The following is a 24,417-nucleotide window of genomic DNA, read 5'->3' as shown; positions in this document are numbered from 1 at the left end:
TTTGAATGAAATAACTCCTGATGGATGCATGGGTTTGGTTTCTGTTTTCCCCCAAAGGAGACCTCTGGTGCAAACTGAGTTATTTCCATTTTTTGCAGACAAGAAGTAAAGGTAGGCTCTCTTTTGCTTCCATTGAAGGTGAAGAGAGGATTTAGTAAGTTTCTGAGAAGACTTTGCGCTGTTTTTCTCTCTTCTCCACAGTTTCAGCGTTAGAGCCAAGTGCAGGAATGGCTGTAGGAAATAAACTTCTCAGAGTTAGAGCTGGCAGAGGGGGGCGCTTCAGGTTAAGATGACTTGCTTGGTCTTTTCTGGGACTGGCAATTTGCCCTGCTACTTTTATTTAGAGAAAAGAAAAGAGATTTCAGTCTTCTGGACTGCCAAATTGCCATCTTTCACCAGTCATGCACTGCACATCTGACAGTTTTTTAAAAAAGAAACCCCAAAACTCTCTTTGCTGTGATCACTGCAAACTGAACTAAAATAATTCACTACTGCTCTAGTTTTGAAGCTCATGATGAATAGCTGGAGAGTTCTGCAGCAGCAGTCTTGAAGAAGAGGTTAGAAAATTACCATGTTCCTTCTTTGTATATGTATCATAACATCATCTACCACCACATGATCTGTGTTGCCAGCACTAAACATTGTGATTTGGTTAATTTAGGGATTTGTGGCTTTGTAATAATCTCTTTCACAACTGCTACTGTAGTAGGAATGGCTTTCTCTAACAACAGGGATGCCTTATAATATGGCAGATTGCTGGTGCTGCCAGAGAAACAGTTTCTTATTCTTTTGTTAGCCCAATGAAGTGAAGTTGGCCGCTTTAGATTATGCGGGAAGGTAAAAAAGGGATCTGCTGCAAGTTCTGCTGTTACGAGCACTCAGTGACCACCCACTCTAGTTGGTGACAAATACAAGTATTTCCCATCCTAAGATGCAGTTCAAGGGATCAGTCTGATGCCATCTATAACTGATTGCATAACATACTTCCCAATGGAGATGTGAACAAATAGAATTTTAAAAATAATGTTATTAAAGAGAATTTTATGTCATTTTTTTACATAAAATGTTTATTGAGGTTGCTGAGTGTATGTGACAGATGGTGCTCTTATGTCACATCCTATCTTTCATTTTGTTTTGGAACATGCAAGTCTTCCATGCATGCATAATTGCATTACAACATTGTAGGGATTTTTTTGTGTACTCACTGAAATATAAAGGAATAATCCAATGTGGGATCTTTAATGGGGGTTGTGCTAGCAGTGCTGTTAAGCTGTTTGCTGTGGTGTTAAGTGCTGGCTAACTAGTATGGTTAATGATTTTTGCCTCCCTAAGTTAAACTTCTGGTGTAAAGGAAGAAATGAGAAGTTACTATCATTTCATCAATCTGCTGAGAGCATTCAAGTAACTAGACAGATGATGTTCACTACATAATGTTTTTTTCTCTGCATTGTGAAGCAAATAAAATGAATAGTTCTCTCACAATAAAAGAATGCAGGTATATATGAACTTTCCAGCTTGAGTATCCTTCAAATGCCAGTGCCTTAATATTTTATCATGTACATTAAGTATCTGTATGATTCTAAAATTGTAATGAAAAAAAATATTTTAATTTTTAGTATATGTGACATTACTTTTCCCCCTTCAGTTAACAGGAGAGTGAACTTGATCCTGACTTCATTAGAATGTTGCCAACCTAACTTATATTTATTTGGCATCCTGAATAACTTCTACTGTCTCTTTATGCCTAGACTAGTGGATGGAACATACTGGACTTCACTGTTGCTTTTGGGTTACACTGGACAAATTTGTCCATTGTAGTGCTTTTTTAACTGAAGAGCATTTTGCAAGGAGTGTAGAGATTATCTCTGTTTTACAGCTTTGGGAACTAGAAAAGTATGTGAGACATACAGACTGTGCAAAGCCAACAAGCCGATAATGGTGCTGGAAATTTTGAGTCTTACCCTGCTGCTAATTATTTTGACTGGTGACTCTTGCTGGTTCACTGTTGTCTGTAAATACAGCTAACTGAAATTAAGGTAGTGAGAACATCTTCCCTCGTAATGCAGCAGAAGACAAAGGAAACAGTTAAAGCCAAGACTAGTATTTCTACTCAATGCACTGTCAGTCACGGAGTCCTGTGCTACCTTTAATGGTATTATAGTTGCATAAATTCATTTATACCTTCTTTTATTGGCTTTTGAACACAGTTTTCAAAAAGGTAATTGACTGAATAGCTGTCCATTGCTGCTCTGGCTTGTGTAGATGAATGCAATTCATGCTCAGGGCTGTCAGCTGACTATATTGACATGCTGTTGGTTGATTAAATAAGTGCTGAATATGACTGATTCTGGTCTGGTTTTGAAATGAATTCAGACATCATGTTTTGTTCTTTAGAACATTGGTAAAGTGGACTTGTAAACATATTATTTATATTCTTTGTGTGTATTCTGTACTTCGCAAAATTATTTAATCTTAGTCCTAACCTTCCAGCATTACACTGTGTAATATTTCAGCAGCATTTCTACTTTCTTACAGCATCAATGTGCTTTGTCTCTGATGGAGCTTAACTGATGTTTCATGGTAAGATAAGTCAGCCATTTCAGTATTGTAAATGTAAAGGCAACTGTACTGGTAATGCCTGCTAAGCCAAATGTGCCAGTTTGCCAGGCTTGTTATGCTGCTCCTGCTGTATGAAGAGCAAAAGTACATCACAAACCAAGTGGGTTTTTTCCCCTTGGTAGTACCAAGGTATTGTGAGTAAAACTGCAGTGTCAGGCCAAAACCTGAATTCCAAAACAGGAAATGAGAGGGGTGTGTGTGTATCAACTTCTTTACTGTGTGTAGCTGCAAATGTAAAGTGCACCGTGTCATGGATGGTTACTGGCAAACATGTGATAGGATGTGATAAGACAAAATTAGTAGCACGTGACTTAATTCATGCAACAACCTTCAACTTGATTTTCCTTTGTTGCAGTGCACATTACAGAGTTTTAAAGCTAAAGAATGTACTATTTCTTTTTCAGCTTGCAGCATGACTTTGTAAGCCAAAGTCTTCCAGTTGTTCATATTGCATCTCATAACAGGATATACTCCATGCAAGTTGATTGTTGGGCAAATTAATTTTTAATTGATGTCACAAGTAATTGCTGCTTTCTGCCTGGTTTAACAACTGAACTGTTTCTAGTGCAGTTGCTTTTGCCCTGCCGTAGATATTCTTTGACAACATACTAATATGAAAAAAAGGCAATAAACTCTGGTTTGTAACATCCATAAACTTGTCTATAGCATCTCAGATTTGTGTTTATTAGGACTTAAAGTTTAGTAACACAGTGGCTGTTAATTAACATAATACTTGTTAGGAATTAAAGAAGATCAGCTAATGAAAATTAATGCTGAGGCATCAACCATGTTAAAATTCAATTACAGTCTGATCGTTGAGATTTTCAGCATTATGTGCTACCATATCTTCATCTGAAAAATCTTCTGATTTGATTGAATAAATCTTGACTAATGTTCAGGTTCTTTTTAACCATTTTGAACACTTTATGTTCTGCTTTCTGTTATTTTTTCTTACCAAAATACTGATACAAGGAAGACTTTTCTTTCCTCTTTTTTTTTCTACTGAGCATTCTGATGATTCAATATCTGCATTAATCCCTTGAAATGGTTATGGCACAAGTATGAGGCCATCCAGTTTTTGGTCATTCATATTTCTAGTCGCTGGACTTGGTACCATATGATGATTTTCTGATTGGGTTTCTGAAATCAGTGGTATGTGGCCTTGCAACTGGGTGTTCATATTGCAAAATTTGTGTCTATTTGTTTCTAATTATCAGCTAGATTTTAAGGCTTATTGAAAAGGCCAGAAAGAGGCTCTGGAACTTTTAACTCCTGGCTATTAGTGAAGGGTTTCTTCTTCTTTGGACAGAGTACATCAGTTCTGGGGTACCAGTCTGTACCTTACCACCATCTAAGTGTGTGTGGAGAGAGTGTTCACATGGTTGTGAGTAGTTTTACCTGCCTGGTGGGAAATTATGCAGTTCTGCAACTTTGAGAATGAATAACTGTAGAAGGCGGGGTTTTGTTTCTAATTTCTAATTCTTTGTGGCCACAGTGACATGAACTTCTACTTTTTGGAAAGAACACACACTTTGACTACCTGTGCAGCATAATTATAACAATTCTTGGACACAGGCCATTGCTGCAAACCTAATATGTAGTAAGAAATCAGCCAGCAGTGTGTAGAAAACAGCAGTTCAGCAACAGCCTGTAATGAAGGGCTGTAAAAGCAAAGTTGCATGATGAAAGAGGGTGGTGGTGGTGGGTTTTGTTTGGGTTGGTTATTTTTTTTACCTTCACTCAGGTCCTTAGAGCTTCCTCATGCTTCCACCTTCCTTAGATGTGCGTCTCTAGATGTGACGCTTTTTGGCGTCCTGTGCATCTGCATTAACAGAGAACAGCAGACACTCTGTCAGGTCAGAGCAGTAGCAAGGGACCTGACTTACACAAAGTAGCTGGATTTCTAAGCTAATTTTCAAGTATCTTTTTTTAAACAATACTTGATCTTTGGATAGTCTGTCCATTTCTAATGGTAAAAATACATACACAGTTTTGTGATATCAGTCTGTTATAAGAAAGAATAATATAATGATTTCTTATGTGGATATGAAGCCCCCCCATTTCTCCATTTATAATTCTTGAGCTTCACAGGCATAGAGGAAATTGCAGGATAACTACGGAGTAATAAAAGGGTAGGTGTGCTGGATATAATTTCTTAGCCTGGGTGATAATATATTATTGAACTATAGCTACACTCACCGTCTGTTCAGAAGCTTAATTAGATCTGTTACCCACAGACATCAGAGTAAGTCAGTGTGGCATTGTTACTTCCCCATAGAGTTTGAAAATTTATGAGAATAAAACCTGTGGCAGTGAGGTAAAGGTTCTTTTCTGTCATTATGTCAGGAAACCACATGGGGAGGGAAAAGAAGGGGTAAGAGGAGAGGAGAGGAAGTCCCTAGAAAGTCTGAGTCATGTAGCAGCTGTCTTTGTGTGAAGGAGGAAATGTGTGAAATCCAGGCCCAGAGAGTGGAAGAAAGCACCCATACTTATCTTCCAGTGTATTATTTTCTTCAGCTCCTGGTGTTTCTGTTGGAAAAATAGTAGAGTCCCTCGGTAAATGAATTGGGTCAGTATGCACAGTATTTATTGTAGGTGTGCAAAGCATTCTTTTCCCTAACACATCTGTTTTCATTTTGTTTTCAGCTCTATCTCATTGGAGGATCTTTTGGACTCCGTGAATTTGCTCAGATAAGATATGATGTTCACAAACTACATGGCAAGGTAGTTTAAATGGTTTTCTTTGCTTCTCGTTTCATTATGCCTACATGCTGCTTTCTAAAGAATTGATAGGACAAGCAAACTTGGTGTAGGGGATTTGCCTTTCACTGCTTGGCCCTGAGCTACAGCTGAGTCTCATAGGCAGTAGGCAGAGTAGGTAACAATAAAGGGGCTGACATGATGATGAATCCTTTTACCATCCGTGAAAAAATCAACATAAATAACAGAAACATTTTGTTCCTTTGGTTGATTGTAAGTGGCAATTCTGAATCCTGAGAAAGAAGTGTAGCACATCTAGAAGGAGATTACTACAAGGGCAGTGTGTCCAATTTAGACTAAGAAAACTGATATTTTAAAAGGTTTGGTTTTCAAACAATATCTGGCAGTGAGTATATAATGTTAGATGGTTTGTGGGGCTCAGCTTTGCATTGACTGAGACAAGCAGATACCTTTGACATTGTGCTACATCCTGTTCTTTAAGCCTTGTGAAAGAAACAGGAGCTAGTCTCTACCCATTGTGTCAGAATATACTGTATGTAAGAAGCTTTTCTTTAAATGACCTGAAACCTTCTGTCCGAGGGAAATAACATGTTTGCTAGTGCTACTTACACCTCCAAGTGTAGCACTTATTCCAAATTGCATATGAAATGATCTGAAGGGAGCGTGTCAGTTCAGCAGAAAGTAATGTTGGCTTGCTTTCCCTAGTTTGGTAATATGCAGCTCTGCTATTGCAATGCAGAGAGACTTTCTGGTCTCAGAGCTGCTGACTTGCAGATTGCACAAAGCTTTTTTAAAGACCACTTTATATACAAGAAAAATACTGTGCATGACTCTGGGTGTTGTGGCTTTCTACTGTGGTAAAATCTTTGAGATCCTGAGCTGTTGAGTTTGGAGACCCCCTTGTTTTGTCTTAGACACTTGTGGACCATGTAAATTACTTTAATCATTCCTCATTGTTCTCTGTGTTGCACACCTGGCTATGGCCTTCCATGCATCATGTGGCCACTCCTGCTCAGAAGTGTATATGACAGAACCTGTGGACCAGGGAGAGTAATCTTACAATTTTTTTCTCCAGTGCTGTCTTCTGGGTAGCTTTTTTCTATCTTTTCTAGTCTTTTAGGACCACTTGGGGCCTTTTAAGTTTTTCTCCAACCAGATGGGGATCACAACAGGGGCAAGAATTTGCTTGCTGTGTTTCTGTTAGTTCTTTGGTCAGATTCATACTCAGTGTATTGCATTTGACCCCCATGATCTGCACTGTGACCACAACCCAGGGAAAAACAGTGTTAATGGTTATACTAATTCAGATCTATGAGGCTCTTTGTCCCAGCATTTATAATCAAGGGAAGCATCACTGAACTAGTCAGTAGTACACGAGAGCTGTGAGTGGAAGCTACTTCACTGTGGAGTTCTTAAACTCTGGAAAGCTGAAAGAGAACTTCAGAGTTATGCTCTAACCAGTATTACTTAAGTCTGCAGCATCTCTTTTATGTTTTCTTTTTCTTTTCCTTGTGATTTTATTCAGAAGTAGATGACATTTAAGTGAAGAACAGTGCAGTATTGTCTCAGAACTAGCAACACCAACTTTGGGCTTGTTTGTAGATGGGGAAATTAAAGCAATGTGTTCCATTCATTTCTGTTTCTATGTCCATAAAAATAAAGTTGAAAGCCATTCTAATTCACTAAATAAGACAGTCAAGGAGACTAGAATGTATTTTAATGGATAAACAAATCTAGTTTAAAATGTACATGAAACTCAGGAAAAGAAAATTAATATAAGGAATTTAAAAGTGCTGTTAAAACCCTGATGCTTTTCTCATATAACATAGTTTGACTATCGTAAATCCTTATCAGAACAGGGACAGATGGACTAGTGCTCTTTTGGGGGGGTTGGACAGTTACATGCAAAATGCAATGTGCAATAAAAGAAATAAGATATTTTTTTTTGTTACAGCTGCTCCTTCAGAATAATGAGAATATTTAATTAAATAACAATTTCAATACAAGGAGCTCAAAAGGCTTTCACAGAATTTAAATGAATTAAGCTTCATAGTCCTACTGTCAGAAAAGGTAGGATTATTTTTTACATTTTACTGCTGAAAAAATGGAGGTTGCACAAATTTAACCTATCTTAAAGCAGGCTAGGATTCATAACACCTGAGTGCCTATCTTTTTTGATTATACTTTAAGGATGTGCAAACTCTAGTATGTCACCTTTTGTAAGCATGATTCCTGAATTTGTTTTCTTGCCAACTCAACTGCTAAAAAGACAGAACTTAATCCTTTTGTGGTAAATCCTCTAATACATTTCAGGTGCCAAACCATGATCCTTTGCATTCAAAAGTACCTGTTCTTTTCCTTTTTCACTCTTAATTTCACACTGTGCTTAGAGGGAAACCACATTAACTGCTCAGTGGACAGTGGTATTCAAAGGCAGCACTACAGTAGAACTGCAGCTATGTAGTCTGTGTTTCAGTGACTGAGGGGCTAGCTGCCACTTTGGATTCTTGTGGCTTAATGAAAAAAGCTGCATTAGTAATAATGACTATGTTATTGATGTCAAACTGAGTTTTGAAGAACATTCCCTGATAAAGGAATTAAAATTCAAGAGAAAATGGTGGTTTGGACCTTTGAGGGAGTATGATTTGGTTGCGATGCATTGGGCTGGGGCTAGCGTTAGGGTTGGGAGAGGCAGCCTAGAGCTGTAGATGGAGTGGGGCTGAGAAGGGGCTGCAAAAGGATTGTGTCCTCTTGTTCATTTGGGCTGTGTCTTGGGATCTAGGACTGCAGCTCAGCCAGTGCATAGGACAGAGAGAGACAGAGCCTAGAGCTGCAGCTGAAGAGGGGATGTATTTCATCCATTTAGAATAACATCTTTGGGTATCAGGGCCTCAGATGTGCCCATCTCTTGCAAAAGCAAAAAAACATTTTGGCTGCACTTTGATCTTCTCAGGATACCTAGATCAGTCATATTCCCTCAGCACAATGAATGTCCTGCATTTAAAGGAAGCTTGCTCTGAGGCTCTGGCTGATGTAATGCCTGTTTATGCTAGTCAGAATTCTCCTGAAACTAATCAAGGATTTCTCCATTATCTGTTCTTGCCAAAATGTCCATTAATGGAGAAATCATTAGGTTAGGTAATTGTTCACTTTCTGGGAAGAATTTATGCAGATCAAAATTGGTTACAGAAAACCAGGTATGCTTATGGGAAAACAAGGTGGAATTAACAAAGAAATTAGTAGGTTTGTATAGGCATTGTTCCAGATGCCTTTATTCATAAATGGAAGACTAGGCCCTTTCTTTGTCTTCCCCTGTATGTAATTGGTGATGCTTATTTATAGTTTTTTAAAGAAAATTTTATTTCTTTTAAATATACAGAAAATGGTTTTTTCAACTATATAACAATCATTTTTATTTGCTGTGTACTCATTGTTGTCATTCCAGGTGTTGTAGAGGCTTGCTGATTCAGATTTAGTTTTGGATATAAGAATCTTGGAACATGGGGTGTAGTCTGTACTGTTGGCTAAGTAGAGAATTGAAGGGAAGCGACATATTAACTACCTGGAAAAGTTTATGCTTTCCCCCCATCAGCAAACCTTTTAGAGTAAGAGAGTTTTTAAGCTCCAAAATGACTCTATTGAAGTATCATTGCAAGGCAGGTTCTCAGAGTTTCGGGATGGGAGAGGACTGGGTGAGTTCCTCCAGGGTAATGTGTAGCAGAAGCACTTCTAAGAAAGCTGAAATCTCTATACGATTTTGTTAGGAAACAAAACATAAATTAGCATTTGAAGTCTGCAGATATTTCCTGCTGTGGGTTATGTATGATAGTGTTACATACTTCTCTCTTTACAAACTATGAAGATCCTGTTCACTTTTCCTTTGTCCTGTGCAAAGTGAGCATACCCCAAAAGTAGAATGCTAAGAAATAATACTAATGTTTTCTGTAGAGGCAGTAAAGAGCCAAAATGACAGAATTTCAATTTCTCCTCCGTGAGTTTTACCCTCGAATCAGTTGTGCATTTAAATATGTATGACTGTTGCATCGCATTCCAGGAGTTAAAATCCAGATGAAAATGAAAGTTCCTGACCTGTTCTTTCACCATTCTCTATGAGCAATAACACTGTAAACCCAGAAAGAGTATTAAAGGAGTGGTGGTGGTGGTTGGAAGCATACTCAGTAAGCACACTAGGAGTGTAAAGCCTGCTTTATGCAGACTGAAGATTGCCTTTAAAATTTCTTAGCTAGTGTTTTTGGCCAGCTGACTGGCATGTAGTTACCCATAAGGCATTGCTTATTGACACATGTAGAGTGTTAGTGTTCCCATTGTTAATCTTCATTTATTGTACATTTGCTTTGTCTTAAGGTCCTAATTCAGGAAATTATGTAACTGTGAGTAGCTCAGCTTTCATTTTGTGATCCTGGACCTTGAATTGGGAAAAAGAGCACATGTGGTGTGCAAATTATTCTGGAAACCTTGCTGTCCTTTGAAAAGCAAAAGAATGAGGAGTGGAAGAGAAAAGAAGGTTAACATGGTCACTTATGGCACTCTGACTTTTCTGGTTTACAGCAGTTCTCATACTGGGGCTTGACAGTGATGTAAATGCATTAACTGTGTGGTTGGTTATACTTGGTATTATGGGTTTAGAGTATTGCTGGTTGGTCCCTAGTGCTGTTCTTTAACATTGTGTCTTTAATCTCATGAGTGGGTGCCAGGTGACCCACAGCAGCAGGTGATTTAAGTAACACCCACTGATCTCACTGGAAGTTTTGTATCCGTCTTGTTCAGGTTCTTTCTTCAGTTACCTCCCGTACCACAGAGCTCCTCTCTGCCTATCTCACTCTCTTAGTCTGTAGAATATAGGTAATTAATGCTGCTCTACTTTACATAGGAAATAGGAAAGTTAATTAATTCAAATAAATGGAATTATTTAAATTCATATTAGTATTAAAAAATTTCCTCAGGTGAGATCCGCTAATTCAAGTGTTTGGGTCAGGGTGAAATAGCTAGGAAGAGATAGCAGCAGAGAATTGACCACTTTCCATGAGACCTTTATGTCAAGCAGGAGCACACCTGACATTTGCCTCAGACCAGGTGTAGGAAGTCAGTCCAGCATTTTCTCATTGTTATAAGTGGATAGTTGAGAGGTGGTATCTGCCTATTAGAATGCTTTTGTGTTGCTGTCAAAACATTGCTCTGTTCACACACATAAGTTTCACACTTATGTGCAAAGAGTTTCACACTGTTGACTCGAGATGGTTGCAACTGCAGCAGCAGCACAGTGCTTAAATGAGGTTCGACATCCACCCAAAAAGGGAATACATCGGCAAGTGACTGGACAAGGCCGGGCCTTGTTGCTGGCTGGCCTTAGCTGTCATATTGCTGTCCTTAGGTATACTGCCTCAGGTATGTCTATGGGAGTTGCACGTATGGGCATGTCCTGAAGCAGTGCAGTGGAAATTGCCTGTTGGTCACTGCTTCTATTTTACCTGCCTATGAAGTCCATCTGGACAGGATTTCTGTGCCCCAGCAGAAGTTTGGTTTGTTTCTTTAGCTTGTTCTGTTGTTTGTTTTCAGAAAAAGAAGCATTACAGAATAAAATGTAACTTCAGTGTTTAGTGTAATTTTAGTATGGCTTATGAATAATGTCATGTTTCTATATGTGGCATCATTTTTTTCTTTAAATAATGTGTTTCATATGAGGTGAAAATTTTAACACAGAATCACTTAAACCTCTGAATATGTCTGTAGTGTTTAAAATTACACAAATTGTGTAATGGGTTTTTTTACTTAGATTTGTGGAATGTCAGCAGATTGTCTCCTTCACTACACATACCGTGAGCTACTAGCTGAAGCTGGTTTACTGCAAGCTGACTTGTTTATCTTGAGTACCTGCTTCTGTGTTAAAAACAAGTATTTGCTCTATTTGAAAGGCAATCAAAGATACTAAGAATTAAACGGAACTAGGTAGCATGATGAAAAGGTGTGTTTTTAATTTTCTTCCACAAACTCTTCTATTGACTGAAAACTGCAAGATATACTTATTGCAGTTCTTAGTGGATAAGCATCGGTGTTTGAAATCCTATTACACCTTGGTGTTCCCCAAGATCCTCAGTCTGACCAAAACTTGATGGACTTCACCATTTCAAGGAGTAATGTGGATAGGCCAAGTCATTGTGATTAGACTGGACTGGCAAAGTCCACAGTGTTCTAATGACAATTAATGAACTTAAGGCTTTCAGCCCAGATTGTCCTATGCACTCAATTACCTTGTGTGTTCTGCAGGCTTTCTGCTTTATTTTATTCCAAATGGATTTAGATGAATTTAGCCTCATCCTCTAGGCTTCCTGGTGTGCAAACACCCCCTACAAATGTTAAGGTCAATTTAAATTAGCATTGTTAATAGTCAAAAGACTCTAAATGGGTTATCTGTATTATTAAAGATAGGGAAGTGAAATTTCAGTATTTGCTCAGTTAAATCTAAATGTACGTTTGTGGTGCTGTGCACTAAGTCAGGGTTTCATCTTGCTCATTTTTCCATTGTCTTAAATGAAATGCCTGGTTTGAGATAGCTATCCAGGCAGTCCATAGAAGAGGTTTGAGAGGAAATGCCCCAACAGAGGTTTAATTCAATTTTAAAATAGATACTTGAGAAATACGTTTTTCTCTTTTGACGGATTGAAAAGTCGAGAGATTGAGCTTGAGATTTTATTATTACCCCACTGCAGTGAGACAATTACCTTCTTTAGTGTATGAATATGAATAACAGGTGAGATAAACCTCTACATAACTTCAAGGTGCAGACAATTTAGAGGTTTTGGATGTGTATCGTTAAGTGGGACTTTCTCAAGGAATGCCCATCTACAGCTGATGGGAGGAAGAGCCTAAATAGAGACTTCATGCTTCAAGTCAAAAGTTCAGATGAATAAAATTAGGTGAGATGAAGCTCACCCTAGATGCTCTTTTGCTGGAGCTTTGTTGACAAACTAGGAGATGGCTTGAAGGTAGAGGAACTCTTATTTAGTTGTTTGTGCCTGAGGTATTCCTGTATTCTGGAGAATCTGATTCCATAGGAGTTTGTATTAAAAACATCCTGCTTGATTTGAGTGTGAACAAAATCGTATCTTCAGTTGGTGTCTGGCGGGGTATTTTGGATGGGATGGGTATCCTTTCTAAACCTCTCAGCCAAGGAATGTGGAATCATTTTAGCATCTGTCGCTGAACTTGGCAGAATAATCAAGTCTTCTCATCTAGCATTTTAGCATTTATTTATTTATAACTGCATCTTCATGTGTTTAATTGGTTTCAGTAAGCTAATTACACAAGCACTGCATGGCAAGGAATTGATGTTGGTGATTTTTTTTTTCTTCTTTTTCTTTTCCTTCAGCAGGTCAGGTTGGCCTGGGTCTCAAGTCTAATGATAAACTGTCTAATTTCCTTGAGTAAGTACGTATAGTTGATTTTCAAAGACTAAATTCATTACTGAGCTTGGCCCTAGGTCCTCCAAAAATTAAGAAAATAATACACTGAAATGTTGTTTGGTGCTATAGAGAATGTGAGAGGCATACATTTAGGATTGCTTATAGGTGAGAAAAAAAAAGTCTTTGTCAGTCAATTACCTTTATATCATGAAGCATATTTTACTGAATTAAAGCCGACTTTGCTTTCAGGCGTGGCCTGCTTAGTGGAGTGGTTTCGAATTGTTTATTTAGTCAGGCAGATTGGCTCCTTAATGATGGCTAAGCAGGTACCCTTACAGTGACTTCATTTCTGTTTGCAGGCGGAATTTGGAACTTTTGCATTTTTTGACCATGGTTCAGAACTATCCAAGGTAGTAATTTCAGTCCTGCAACGTGGCACAAAAATGAAAGGGTAGCAAGAGGTTTTCATACCCAGTATTGTGGTGGTACCAGATGTTCAGATGTTTTTTTTCTCGTTTCAGTTCAGTCCAGAGGGATTGTATGGAAATGAACTCTTTATCCGTGTTATTCTTGAAGATTATTTGAGGTTCAGCTGCTAGTGTTCGGTTCATGTTTTTGCACTGATTTCAGCAAAAGCTAATCCATTTTACTTGAGCTCAGATGACTTCTCTACATTGTCTGTGAAGAGCTGCTTACTGAATTTGCTGTGATACCAGACAGAGATGTATGTTTTCTTTTTTCAGACATCCTTTCAGTTTAGTGTATAAACCACCATTTTTCTGTAAAAAGCAAAACCAGAGTGAACTCTGGGATTCAGTAAGATTTTTGTTGCCACATTCTGAGGCTGACGCTGTGTATACTTCTGAAGGGTTTCCAGTGCTTGGATCCACCTAGACACAGTGCTTATTGTACCACAGACAGCTTACAGCACTGTAGGATGACTTGGAGTTAAGATATTACTTCAGATTATTGAGCCTCTTTGTGATGAAATACTTGCACTGTGTATTGTATTAAGAGTTCCTTGTTTTAAACAGAAGCAATTTTTCCATTTTTTACTTCTCGATGGTGGTTCTGTTGTCAAGATTAGATTCAGATGAAGAGAAGGTTATTAACTGGAGAAACTCATTCTGATGCCATTGCAAGTGGAACTAATTTCAGTGCATAAAATGTTGATAGCTTTCAGATATTTACATTTTATATACTACCAAGAATTCTGTTTGGTTTATTTAAATCCTGTCACATTGCCGCAATTAATTACTGGTATTTTTGCCTTGCAATTGAAGTGATTACAAGTGTGTAACATAGCTTCAGGCAGCTTTAAGCCAAAATATAATTTAATATCCAGCTGTTTTTCCCAACACCTCCCTCAAGCCCCAGAAAACATCTAGCTTTCCAGACTCATCTTGAAAAGCCAATAGCCGTGATGTCAGCAGATTGAAGCTCAAACGGAAGTGCTGGGCTCTCAGTCCCAAGGATTTTTTGGACTTCTAGATCACTATCGTTTTTACAAAGAAAATGTTGAAAACCTTTTGCCCAGACATGCTTCCATTTTAAGTGCAATTTCTGTCTAAATGGACCTTCCCTTTGTTTTCCTTTGTGTTTTGAGGCTTGAAGCCTCATTTGAAGCCAAATGGTGCTGTTGCAAACTGCAGCTATATGGCAGTCTGAGCAAGCAGAGCCCAAACTCGTATCTAGAGTGAAACCAACTAATGAGAGGGGGGGAATGAATTATCTGTCTCTCTTCAAGTATCTGTCACTGCAGAAAGCATTTATTGGTTTGCTTGTCATTCAGTAGGTGATGCATTTTCCCCAGAGTCAGCACTGAGCCTCCTGTATGTTATGTCAGGCAGTGATTAACTGCCTTTTTTTTTGATGAGGCATAAAAATGAGACTTTGCCTTTAGAACCTTAGTAAGTTCTGAAATTAATGTTGTAGCTGGTAGAGCATCATTCTTGCCTCTCTGGAGCACAGCTCAAGGAGGGTAGAAGGTATCTGAGGTTGTATCTTGTGCCTGTTGTGAGTAGATGGGCAGCTCTGGGCTCAAGGAATTCATGTGCTCTCCTTAACAGTGCCTCCATTTCTGAACCCTCAAAGACTCTGTGTGCTGTCTGTACAGCCTACCAAGGCTAAGCTCTGGGATGATTCAGGGCAGCAGGCTAATTGGGTATTCCCAGAGGAACCTTCCTTTCTTCATTGATTACAGAGCAAATGTACGAATACAGGCTTTTTGGATACTGCTTAGAGAAGACAGGTGACTTGCCTTACTAATATTTAAAATGAATGAATTAAAATATTCTGTATTCATAATTCCCACTGATTTTAGTTAAATTGTTTTGTTGACGTTGGATGTTAAGCCCTTATAAGGAAAACAATAACTTTGCTATTCATATGTTAATTACACCAGATTTTACCATTGTAACTTTCTCTAATATACCCATCAGAATGTCTGACCCTTTGACAGATAAACATGTTATTTATTAAAAATAGTGGCAAAATACCTTCAAAAGAAAGTACTGTGTGATGTACAAGTGCATTGCAAATTCTAGTAATTTAAAGTATAAGTAATTTGGAATATTAAAGCCTTTTGTAAGTACAAAGTATTAGAATATGATTTTTCTTCTTACTGTAAAACTTCACTAGATGTCAGTGTGGAAAGTATTTTTACTTAAATGCAATGGGAACTGTAGAATGAGAAGTGTTAATTCCTTCAACATGTGCAAATTTTAAGATGACAGTTATTTGTAGAAATGCATTTTCAGAGCACTGAAAACAATTTTGATAAGTTCACACTGGATCCTAAAAATTGTTTCTGTTCAAAAAGACATGAAAAAGCCAAAATTTGTTTCAGTACTTAATAAATTTCTGTAAAAACCAGATATGTACTGTATAAATCAAAATGAATTTTTAAAACATAATTTAGACCATTTTTAGGGTTAAAAACTGCAGACTTTTTTGTTTCATTTTATATTCTTGATTATTTTCAGTGAGAAAAAATGTTAATGTATATTTTCTTGCTGTTGGTTTCTGGAAACGAGTTGTTTGTATGGGGGTAGCAAGTGTATTTTCACATGCCTCAAGATAGGGCTTAGGCATTAACTTACACACTAAGAGAAGAAAAGAAATGCATATATGTTTTTAGATGTTTAATGCTGATTAAGGAAAGCATTCCTAATCTGTAAGTGTGCTCGTGCATTTTTTAAACTGTATTATGTTTCTATATTACATTTGAAGGATCAGACTCTGTTCCTGCATGAGAAGGTTGGTTGTTTGGAGTTTTTTGGGAGCTGGGGTTTTTTGAGCACTTTTTGGTGTAATTTTATTGAAGCTTCAGTGCTTTTATTGAAGGTTTAGTCTCCTATGAGATAGACTTTTCCCTTTAAATTAATTCCTTTGTGTTTCTGAACTGACACACCAAGCGAAAAATAGTGGTTTAGATACTGTACAGTGCCTTTGGTTCCACAATATTGTTCAAGTGAGCTGCTGCCAGGAACAGTGTACAGATGAGCCTACTTGAACAGTCTGTGAGCACCTGAACACAGGTATTCCTGCTGATGTACAGAGCTAACGAGGACACCCTCTCCAACCCTCTTCTGTCTGATAGCACAGCAGCGAAGAGATTCAGATGAGATGAGCGCACACTGCTTGCATGCTGCCTTCAGCTGCCAAGTCACGATTTCTCTCTTGAAGTTATTTGCTTTGAACAGAAACTTAAGTGACCTTCATGTTTTTCAGAGCTACCACAAAGTGGTTGATTCTGTGCAAAGGTAGGATATGACTAAGGAAGCCGTAAGGGAAAAAAGAAACCCCTATAAACTATATTTACATGTTTTCCAGCTCTAACTCGCGTAGTAGGTACATAGCCATTAAAAAGGAATCTTCAAAAAATATGACCAAAATAAATTAACTCTGCTGGAGTTCCATCCAAAGTTGTATTTTGGATTGTTTCTAGCTGTTAAGTATATTCTATTTAGAGACAAAAAGGGTGGGTTTTTTTCCTATATACTGGCACCACAAATTTACACCTTTTTTTTTATGCCAAAAAGAACATATTTGTACTGAATTTTACTGTGAAATTAAATTTATGCTAGCATATTCAGAGCCAAGGTTTACAGCACTAATTTGGTATAAATCATATAAATAAATGTGCAACTGAAAATCGAACTGGATGTGAAAGCATACCAAAATTAATTAAATGATGAGTACTTTCTTCTCAGAATGGAAAATTCTAGAATCCTCGTTAGTTTTATTGACCTTATATGGGAGAAATCTAGATATGCTTAAGTGTTTGTTGTATTATGGGATAGTTTGGTCATCATTTAACTTAATTGCATTTCCCATGACATTATCACATGAAAAAGTATGGTCCAGAGTTTGGGATTGTAGGTCTTTTTTTGGGATTGTAGGTCTCTCTTTTTGGTCAAGGAAGTACAAGGCACTTGGAAGCAAGTACAAGGTTTGGATTTTGAGAGATCACTGGTGCACCGTGTACTGTAACTCCGGGAACTGCTGCTGTAACAACGATTTATATTGCTCCTTTAGAAATGTCTGCATCGATTTCTGTCAGAGGCTGGATGAAATGTTTTTTTTTTAACTGTCTGTATTCTATGCAGATCATAGGAAAAAGTCAAAGGACACAAAGCTAGGGTTTACATCTAGTCTCAGCTGTCTCCCCCCTGTTCATAAGTATTCCTATCCAGTCTATATGCTTAGATCCTATCCTATGCAGTATAGAATCACAGAGTCATGGAGTCATTTGGATTGGAAGGGACTTAAAGATCACCTAGTTCCAGACCCCTGCCACAGGCAGGGGCACTTTCTGCTAGACCAGGTTGCTCTAAGCTCCATCCAACCTGGCTTTAAGCAATTACAGGGATGGGGCACCCACTACTTCTCTGGCAACCTGTTCCAGTGCCTCACCACCCTCACAGGGAAGAAAGTAGCCTTACGTAAGTGGTTTTTTGCGTATTAAATATTTAAGTAATATAGTTGAAGGATTGTTGTGAATGAAGTTGCACAAAAATGGTATGTTTTGCCTTGCCCTTCTCTGTTACCTAAGACTGTATGCCAAAGAGCTTGGCATACGTACAACCCTTGTTGTACCTTACAATCTCTACAAGCTTTGTTCCTTTAATTTCTTAAGTAGAACAGCACTCAGCTTGGCTGTAGTTTACACTGCATTTCCTGAGTCCTGGTATTTAGCCTCTCTTGTCTACAGCTTCTCCCTCTGCTCATAAACCACAACTTAGAATATTTATGACACAGACTTTTGTAGCAATTTATGGGAGTCTTCTCAAGGAATATTAAAGTTGACTGATCTACTCAAGATTGCTGATTTTCCATATGATAAATGTTTTCAAAGAAGATATGCTATGGAAGAGCTAGAGTTAGTGATTCTGGTTTACTCTTAAGTTTAAAAAATGGGTGGGGAGAACAAATTAAAAAATTTCATTTAAACAGTAATTTTGTGGACTATCTGTCTTGTGGATACTGCAGGAAAATTGTGTCCCATCTATTTATGCTGGGAGGGGCAATGGAAAAATAAAAATCTGAATTTTAATTCATGTTCATTAAATTCAGGCCACCGTCTTCTCCCATTTCCAAAGCTGAAATCTTTCTCAGTGGGATATTATTTTGTGGAGGATAGGGTAGGAACAGAAGCTCATGTTTTAGTAAAAATAACAAACTAGTTTTAGAATAGAAATATGTTCTACTGTTTTTTGGAAATGCTTGCTAGAGGGAAAGTTCTGTAAGACTTTGGCATACAAGTATTTGGTCAGTACATGCCAGGACACAAGTATGCAATGTACTGCACTGACTTATGTGAGAGGAGACTGTTAAAAGCACAATCCTCTTCTCATGACATGGCTGTCTCCTGACAGTTTCCTTGTGTACTAACTGAGCCCATCATTTTAGAAGATGTGATACATTCAAGTCTTGGTTTTCTCTAAACCCCATGGCCACAAATAGTACATGGACAAATAAATAGTAATGTTTATAGCCTAGAAAGACTGCTTGTGAAAATGGGCTATTTGAGTTATGGATCCAGGCATATGTGTACTGTGGACAGTTGGGATGTTACCCTGAAATTTGGAATGTCAGCTTGCTCCTCCTCTCTGAATGCTGAACAGGAGTGACACTGATAATCTGCTTTGTATTCCTGTGTTTCATAGAATCATGTAACAGTTTGGGTTGGAAGAGACTTTCAAAGGTCTTTTAGTCCAACAGTCCTGCAAGGCGGAGGGAGATCTTCAAGTAGATCTGATTGCTCAGAGCCCCATCCAACCTGACCTTGAATGTTCCCAGGGATGGGGGCGTCCACCAGCTTTCTGGGCAACTTGGGCCAGTGTGTCACCCCCCTCATTATAAAAAGCTTTTCTTATACCTAGTCTAAATCTACCCTCTTTTAGTTTAAAACTGTCAGCCCTTGTCCTGTTGCCACAGGCTGCTAAAACGTTTGTCTGTGTTTTTTTTGTAAGCCCCCCTTACTGAAAGGCCACAATCAGGTTTCCCCAAAGCCTTCTCTTCTCCAGAGTGAACAATCGTAGTGCTCTTAGCCTGTGCCCATATGGAGAAGTGTTCCACGCCTCTAAACTTCAAAGGGGGTAGTGATGGTGTTCTTTGGGCTCCCTTGTGGAAGAGCTATCTTTTCCTTATCCTGGAGCTAAAGTTAGTGACATTCACAAATTTCTCATTCACTCTCTGCCCATAGGATTTGCTTCTGAGCCAAAATGAGCTGTGGTCACTGAGTATCAATACAAAATTGTTAGCTGAAGAATTATTTTAGTAGCCGCACTTTTAAGTTTGTAACTGTACCTGAAATACTTGTGTCACAAACAACAATTTCCCTTTACTGAGTGTACATTTTTCACAGGGCACTGCAGGAGTCCCTGTTCTGGCAGGGGCTGCAAGCACCAGGTATTCCTGCTTTGCTATGTCATGAAGCCCCTTGTCTGCACCCCGAGGTGCACCATTTTTAACACCTAGACATGCTGTCCAGGTTCTAATTGAAAAACCAAAATGTCAGCCTTAAAATGAGAAGCATCAGCCACCTTTTAAAAGGTTTTTAGTTACTTACAGCCTCAAGTAGCTGCCGACTAAGATTTCTAAGAGTGTTTCTGTGCTTAACCTCTATTACTTTTAGCCATCTAAGAATCTTTTTCAGGTCTGTTTCTTTGGGAACCTTTTGAAGTTAAGTAAGGGTAAGTCTGAAGGAATGGTGGGAGTGTGAAATGGGACAAAATTCTAATTTGAAACCTGGATTCTTAAACCTTTTCTGAGATTTTTTTATATTGCACTGGCCCTTGCCCTTTCAGTTGATGTAATATGAGATAAGCCTGTATAATGCAGAATACTGAGAATGTTTCATTCATTTTTGCTGCAAGTGCTAAAAAGGAAAAAAAAAACCTACACCAGAAAAAGAAAAGAAGTAAAGCCTTTGAAAATTGTATTTATAGTATTGGTTTCAAAGCCTTGCAGACAGCATTTCATGAAGGTTGTCTAAATACTTACATCAAGTATTTCAGTAGTCTTTCAGTAAGAATTTAATGTGAAGTTATGCTGTAATTATACATGCACACATCTTTGAATTCTACATTTAGAGACAAAAGTTTGAATTTAAATGGTTCTTAAAGGAGCGGCTGACAGTTTGCCAAACAAGAAGAGTCCTCTAGTGTAAAGGAATAGCTTTTCTGTTCCTTCCTGCCTCCTAAATAATGGTGGAGAGGATACTGTCTGGCTGTTACGGCATTTGGGCTTTGTCTGCTGCCATCATCATATCTACTAATACAGATTTGTATCCATAATTTAGCTGAAGATTTATTTGCCAGTACATAGCTGAATGCTTCTAGCTCATTTGGCAATATGTGTTGGCATAGTAGTCATCATGGAAGCAAAATGTATGTTTGTATTTGGATCTTGTGGCAGATGTGTAATACAACGGAGCTACTGCTTTGGCATGGGCACTTTGCTGGCTCTGCCCCCATACGAAGTGTTCCCTGGTTATGATCTGTGATTGTGGCTCATATTGATGTTTATCTGCCTTTTCAGAATGAAAATAGCATCATTCTGTTTTCCTTTTTTGTTGTTGTTGTTCTTGTGGTGTTTCAAAGATAGTGCAGCATCGTACGAACACAGTGGAAACAAAACTTTATAATACACTTTTTCTCAACTCCTATACGGGTTCCTAAAAAAATTTGTAGCCCATCCATCTCATTTGGTAGCTGAAACGCAGGGGTTGCAGTCAAGGCATTAGAATGTGCAGGTGACTGAATTGCTGTGCAGGCTCAAGTATGTTTAAATTAGTCTATGTGAGTAAGTGTGTATGTAGGGAACAAAAAAGATAAAGAGAAGAGGAAATGCATACTTGCTCCTCTTTTTTACTTTTTTTTTTGGTGGAACTTGGAGCACAAGAACATGTCTTGCAGAGTCACCTTAAAATGTGTATATAGTTTGCCCTCAAAACAGGGTTTAACTACTCTTTTTGGGTAAGTTAATTTGCCGAATAAAATTTCTGCTTCCTAAGAAGCAGCACTCTGTTCATTTTACATTTGCAGGGTATTTTTTAAAAATAAATTTCAACTAGGCTGCTTCATTTCTGCATTTTTCTTTATACTAAAGCTACAGCATCAAACTGGAATGCCTTGTCTCAGTTTTAGCTGTCTTTGTGCAGGCAGAGGAGAATGAAGACAGGAGAAAGACAGGACAGAAAGGGCTGGAAGGAAGGAGAAGCAGCAGTAGCTTAACTGATTATTTGCCGTTGCCTTACACAAATGTGGCCATGCAAACACCACACATTAAACAAACACACTAAAAATTGGTAAAATAAAACTTGATAATGGCGATATTGAACTGTCGTTGTAAGTTAAATTCTGGCTGTGGTTAATTAGGTAAAAATGGTGTTTCAACCATGATACTTTGTCTGCCTTATTATTAAATGAAGGGAAAATGTAGGATGAAATAAAACTGTTGCTACTTACTTACAGGAGCTTCTATTTCCCCTTGTCTATATGTGTATTGTGAGAACACAAAGCATAACAAATAGTGTTTGCATTTAGTTCTGAATACAGTGAGGTCCACAATCACTCATCTCTCTGTGAAAGCAAGCTTCAAAGCCTGTCTGGCTGCCCAAAGACTTTGGATTTCTGCACATGTGATGGATGGGTTCGTTGTTCTAATGAAGCATGGCTGTTGTTGGAGGTCGTGGTCACGGGAGAGAGGCAATCCATCTTTAATGAGGGGCAGTTCTACAGAGGCCTTGAATGCCAAGACAGAGATGGAGCATTTCATTTTTTTATTTGATGTAGAGGGCCAGTGCAGAGACACTATCTTGTTTTACGATTTTTTTTTTTTAATTACCAAGAAGGTGGGAGCTGTATCCAGTACAAACATTAACCATTTTAATTATTTTGGCTTAGTCCCCAAGTGTAATGAGTCTGGAGGTTGCAAATGTGTGTGTTTCTATGCCCAGATCACTGATGAGATAGGGAAATCAAACCTCTGGCCATGCACAGATGGTGTTAGACTTGCCTGTCTGAGAATCCGTACTTAGGAACTGAGGTCTCACAGGCTGCATGCTAAGTAACCGACAGTGTCTGTAATCAAGGGGAGCATTATGGCCTAGGGAAATTCTTCAGAGAAATTCCCATCAATACAGATAATAGATGTGTGTTTAAAGTACCTCTGATGAGTAGGAACTTGTGTTAGGGGAGGATCCGAAGGTGGATCTTCGCATTGACCAGGCAAATTCTGTTACGTGTATTCTCCCTTTTTGTTTTCTAGACTAGTTTTAGATGCTTGATGTTGGTTGTGATGAGGGTAACTGAGCCCTTTTTGTTCAGATCAAGAAGCAGCAAATTAAGAATAACAACTTTTCTTCACTGAATTAGTTGTAGTTGGACTAGTGTACCAGGGGTGTAACTACACACACGACCAGTCTCCTTACACATCTATTTTGGTTTTAAGCTCTAAAAATGAGATTGTTCTGTCATGGTGGATTTATTTGGTATTTTAATTAGTTTGCCTAAAAACTATGTCTGAATACTGCATATGTGGCTGTTTGAGAAGAAGGTAAAATGCTTTCTCTAAGCGTGAAGAATGCTAATTATCTTTTTCCCCTTTGCTTCTACTCTTAGACCTGTGGGAGACAGATGTTATTTAGCAGAGGGAGGGATGAACATCACTTCTTCCGGGCTCAGAAGTTAAAACGTGAAATGTGTCTGCTGTGGTTCATTGACATGTCTGTTCTTAGATTTTTTCTTTCAATAAGCATCTCTGAAAGGTGACAGGAAACACCAGCACTGTCAGTACAGAATCAAAACTAGGAAAGAGCTATGTGTTCACCAGAAAATTGGAAATTCAACTCATGCTTAGACTTTGAAAACCAGGATATATTGTATAACTATTCACTGAACTCAGCATTCAGGAGTATAATATGTTACATGATCACAATTTTATCCTTTTTTGCTCGTTTCCTTTATTTAAGTTTTGTTTAGTTTAACACTTTTAAACTAAACAGGGACAGATTTAAGTATCTAAGGTAATGCAAGTGCAGGGCTATAGTTAAAAATGTGTTTTCCTTTGGAGTTTAATAATTTGGCAGTTGACCTGTTTCATTTCAGCCTGATTCTCGTGCTGTGTTCATCATCCTGGTATCTGAACAAATGGCACATAAACTCATTTAGAGGAAAGAAGGGTTTGCATATACCAATATTTAGTTTATTTGAGGTTAAGATTTCTATAAAAAAATAGTCTTAAAAGCAAACATTTTTGCTGTATTTTTGTTTGTCTTTCAGGTTGATCCAGCTTTGAAAGAAAAGTTAAAACAGAACACTGTGACACTGGAATCTGAATATGAGGTAAAATAAATTTGTTGCTTGGGGCCCATAACCTTGGCTACCCTTGATTACCCTGGCTGCTGGTGGGTTGTATCTGTCCCTAACTAAAATTAGATCAACCATCTGCCTTTGACTCACTGATGTCCAATAAAAACAAGGTTTTATGTAAAGAAAGGTTTTTGAACACAGAGTGCTTCTTTCTGAACACAGCTTTACTTTGATGTCCAGGCATTAAGTACAGTGGTACAAATAAATTCAGTATTTCTGTGGTTAAACCTAGTTTATAAATGTAGAGCTGATGTTGGCCTTGGATGGAGTGTGTGTGAATGTAAGTCAACACTTCTACTGCATGAGTTTTGATGATCTTCAGACCAAATTACAGAACAATGTGCATGATGTGCTTTTATGTTATTTCTTGCTTCTGAAATTTATGAAACAACTGTCATTCCTTTCACATGGTTTCAGAAAATTTTATAGAGAAATAGTTCACTCTTCCCTCAGCATTGCATTTTCTTCAAATACTAGTGAGCTCTAAAATGTGTTTTAACCAGCTTAATACCCAGAGTTTCATAGATTTTCAGGCCTACAAAAAACCGTGTTAGAAAAACTGGAAAAAGTCTCTCTGTGACCAGAAACAAAGAATAAAGCTATTTAAGATTGTTCCTAATGTTTTAAAATTAATTGAATCAAATGTCCAACTAATACTTCATCTGTCTTTGCAGCCTTTATAATGAACACAGGTATTTGTTTTCTTCCCATAGCACATTTCTCTCACATGCCTTTGAAGAATCTCGATTGCACCCATTGCTCTCGTACTCTCATAG

At 38.1% G+C, this 24,417-nt stretch overlaps 1 protein-coding gene across 2 annotated transcripts in view; it reads left to right on the top strand.

The window, feature by feature from the left end:
• The window catches only part of LOC104683500 (cytochrome c oxidase assembly protein COX16 homolog, mitochondrial), a 46,286-nt gene that overhangs the window by 7,242 nt on the left and 14,627 nt on the right, over nucleotides 1-24,417 (top strand). Inside the window, exons 1-3 of one of the 2 annotated variants that reach the window (XM_019281301.1) lie at nucleotides 2,517-2,580; nucleotides 5,266-5,343; nucleotides 23,552-23,614. In XM_019281301.1, the coding sequence (XP_019136846.1) occupies nucleotides 2,578-2,580; nucleotides 5,266-5,343; nucleotides 23,552-23,614 (144 nt within the window). In that variant the 5' untranslated portion in view covers nucleotides 2,517-2,577. Of the gene's footprint in view, nucleotides 1-2,516; nucleotides 2,581-5,265; nucleotides 5,344-23,551; nucleotides 23,615-24,417 lie in introns of those variants that run through there. The other variant, XM_039553432.1, reaches the window with a different exon arrangement.

This window comes from Corvus cornix, chromosome 5, assembly GCF_000738735.6.
Source record: "Corvus cornix cornix isolate S_Up_H32 chromosome 5, ASM73873v5, whole genome shotgun sequence".
Lineage (NCBI taxonomy): Eukaryota > Metazoa > Chordata > Aves > Passeriformes > Corvidae > Corvus > Corvus cornix.
The sequence above is the reverse complement of the archived record's forward strand: the minus strand, read 5'-3'. Positions and strand labels throughout refer to the sequence as shown.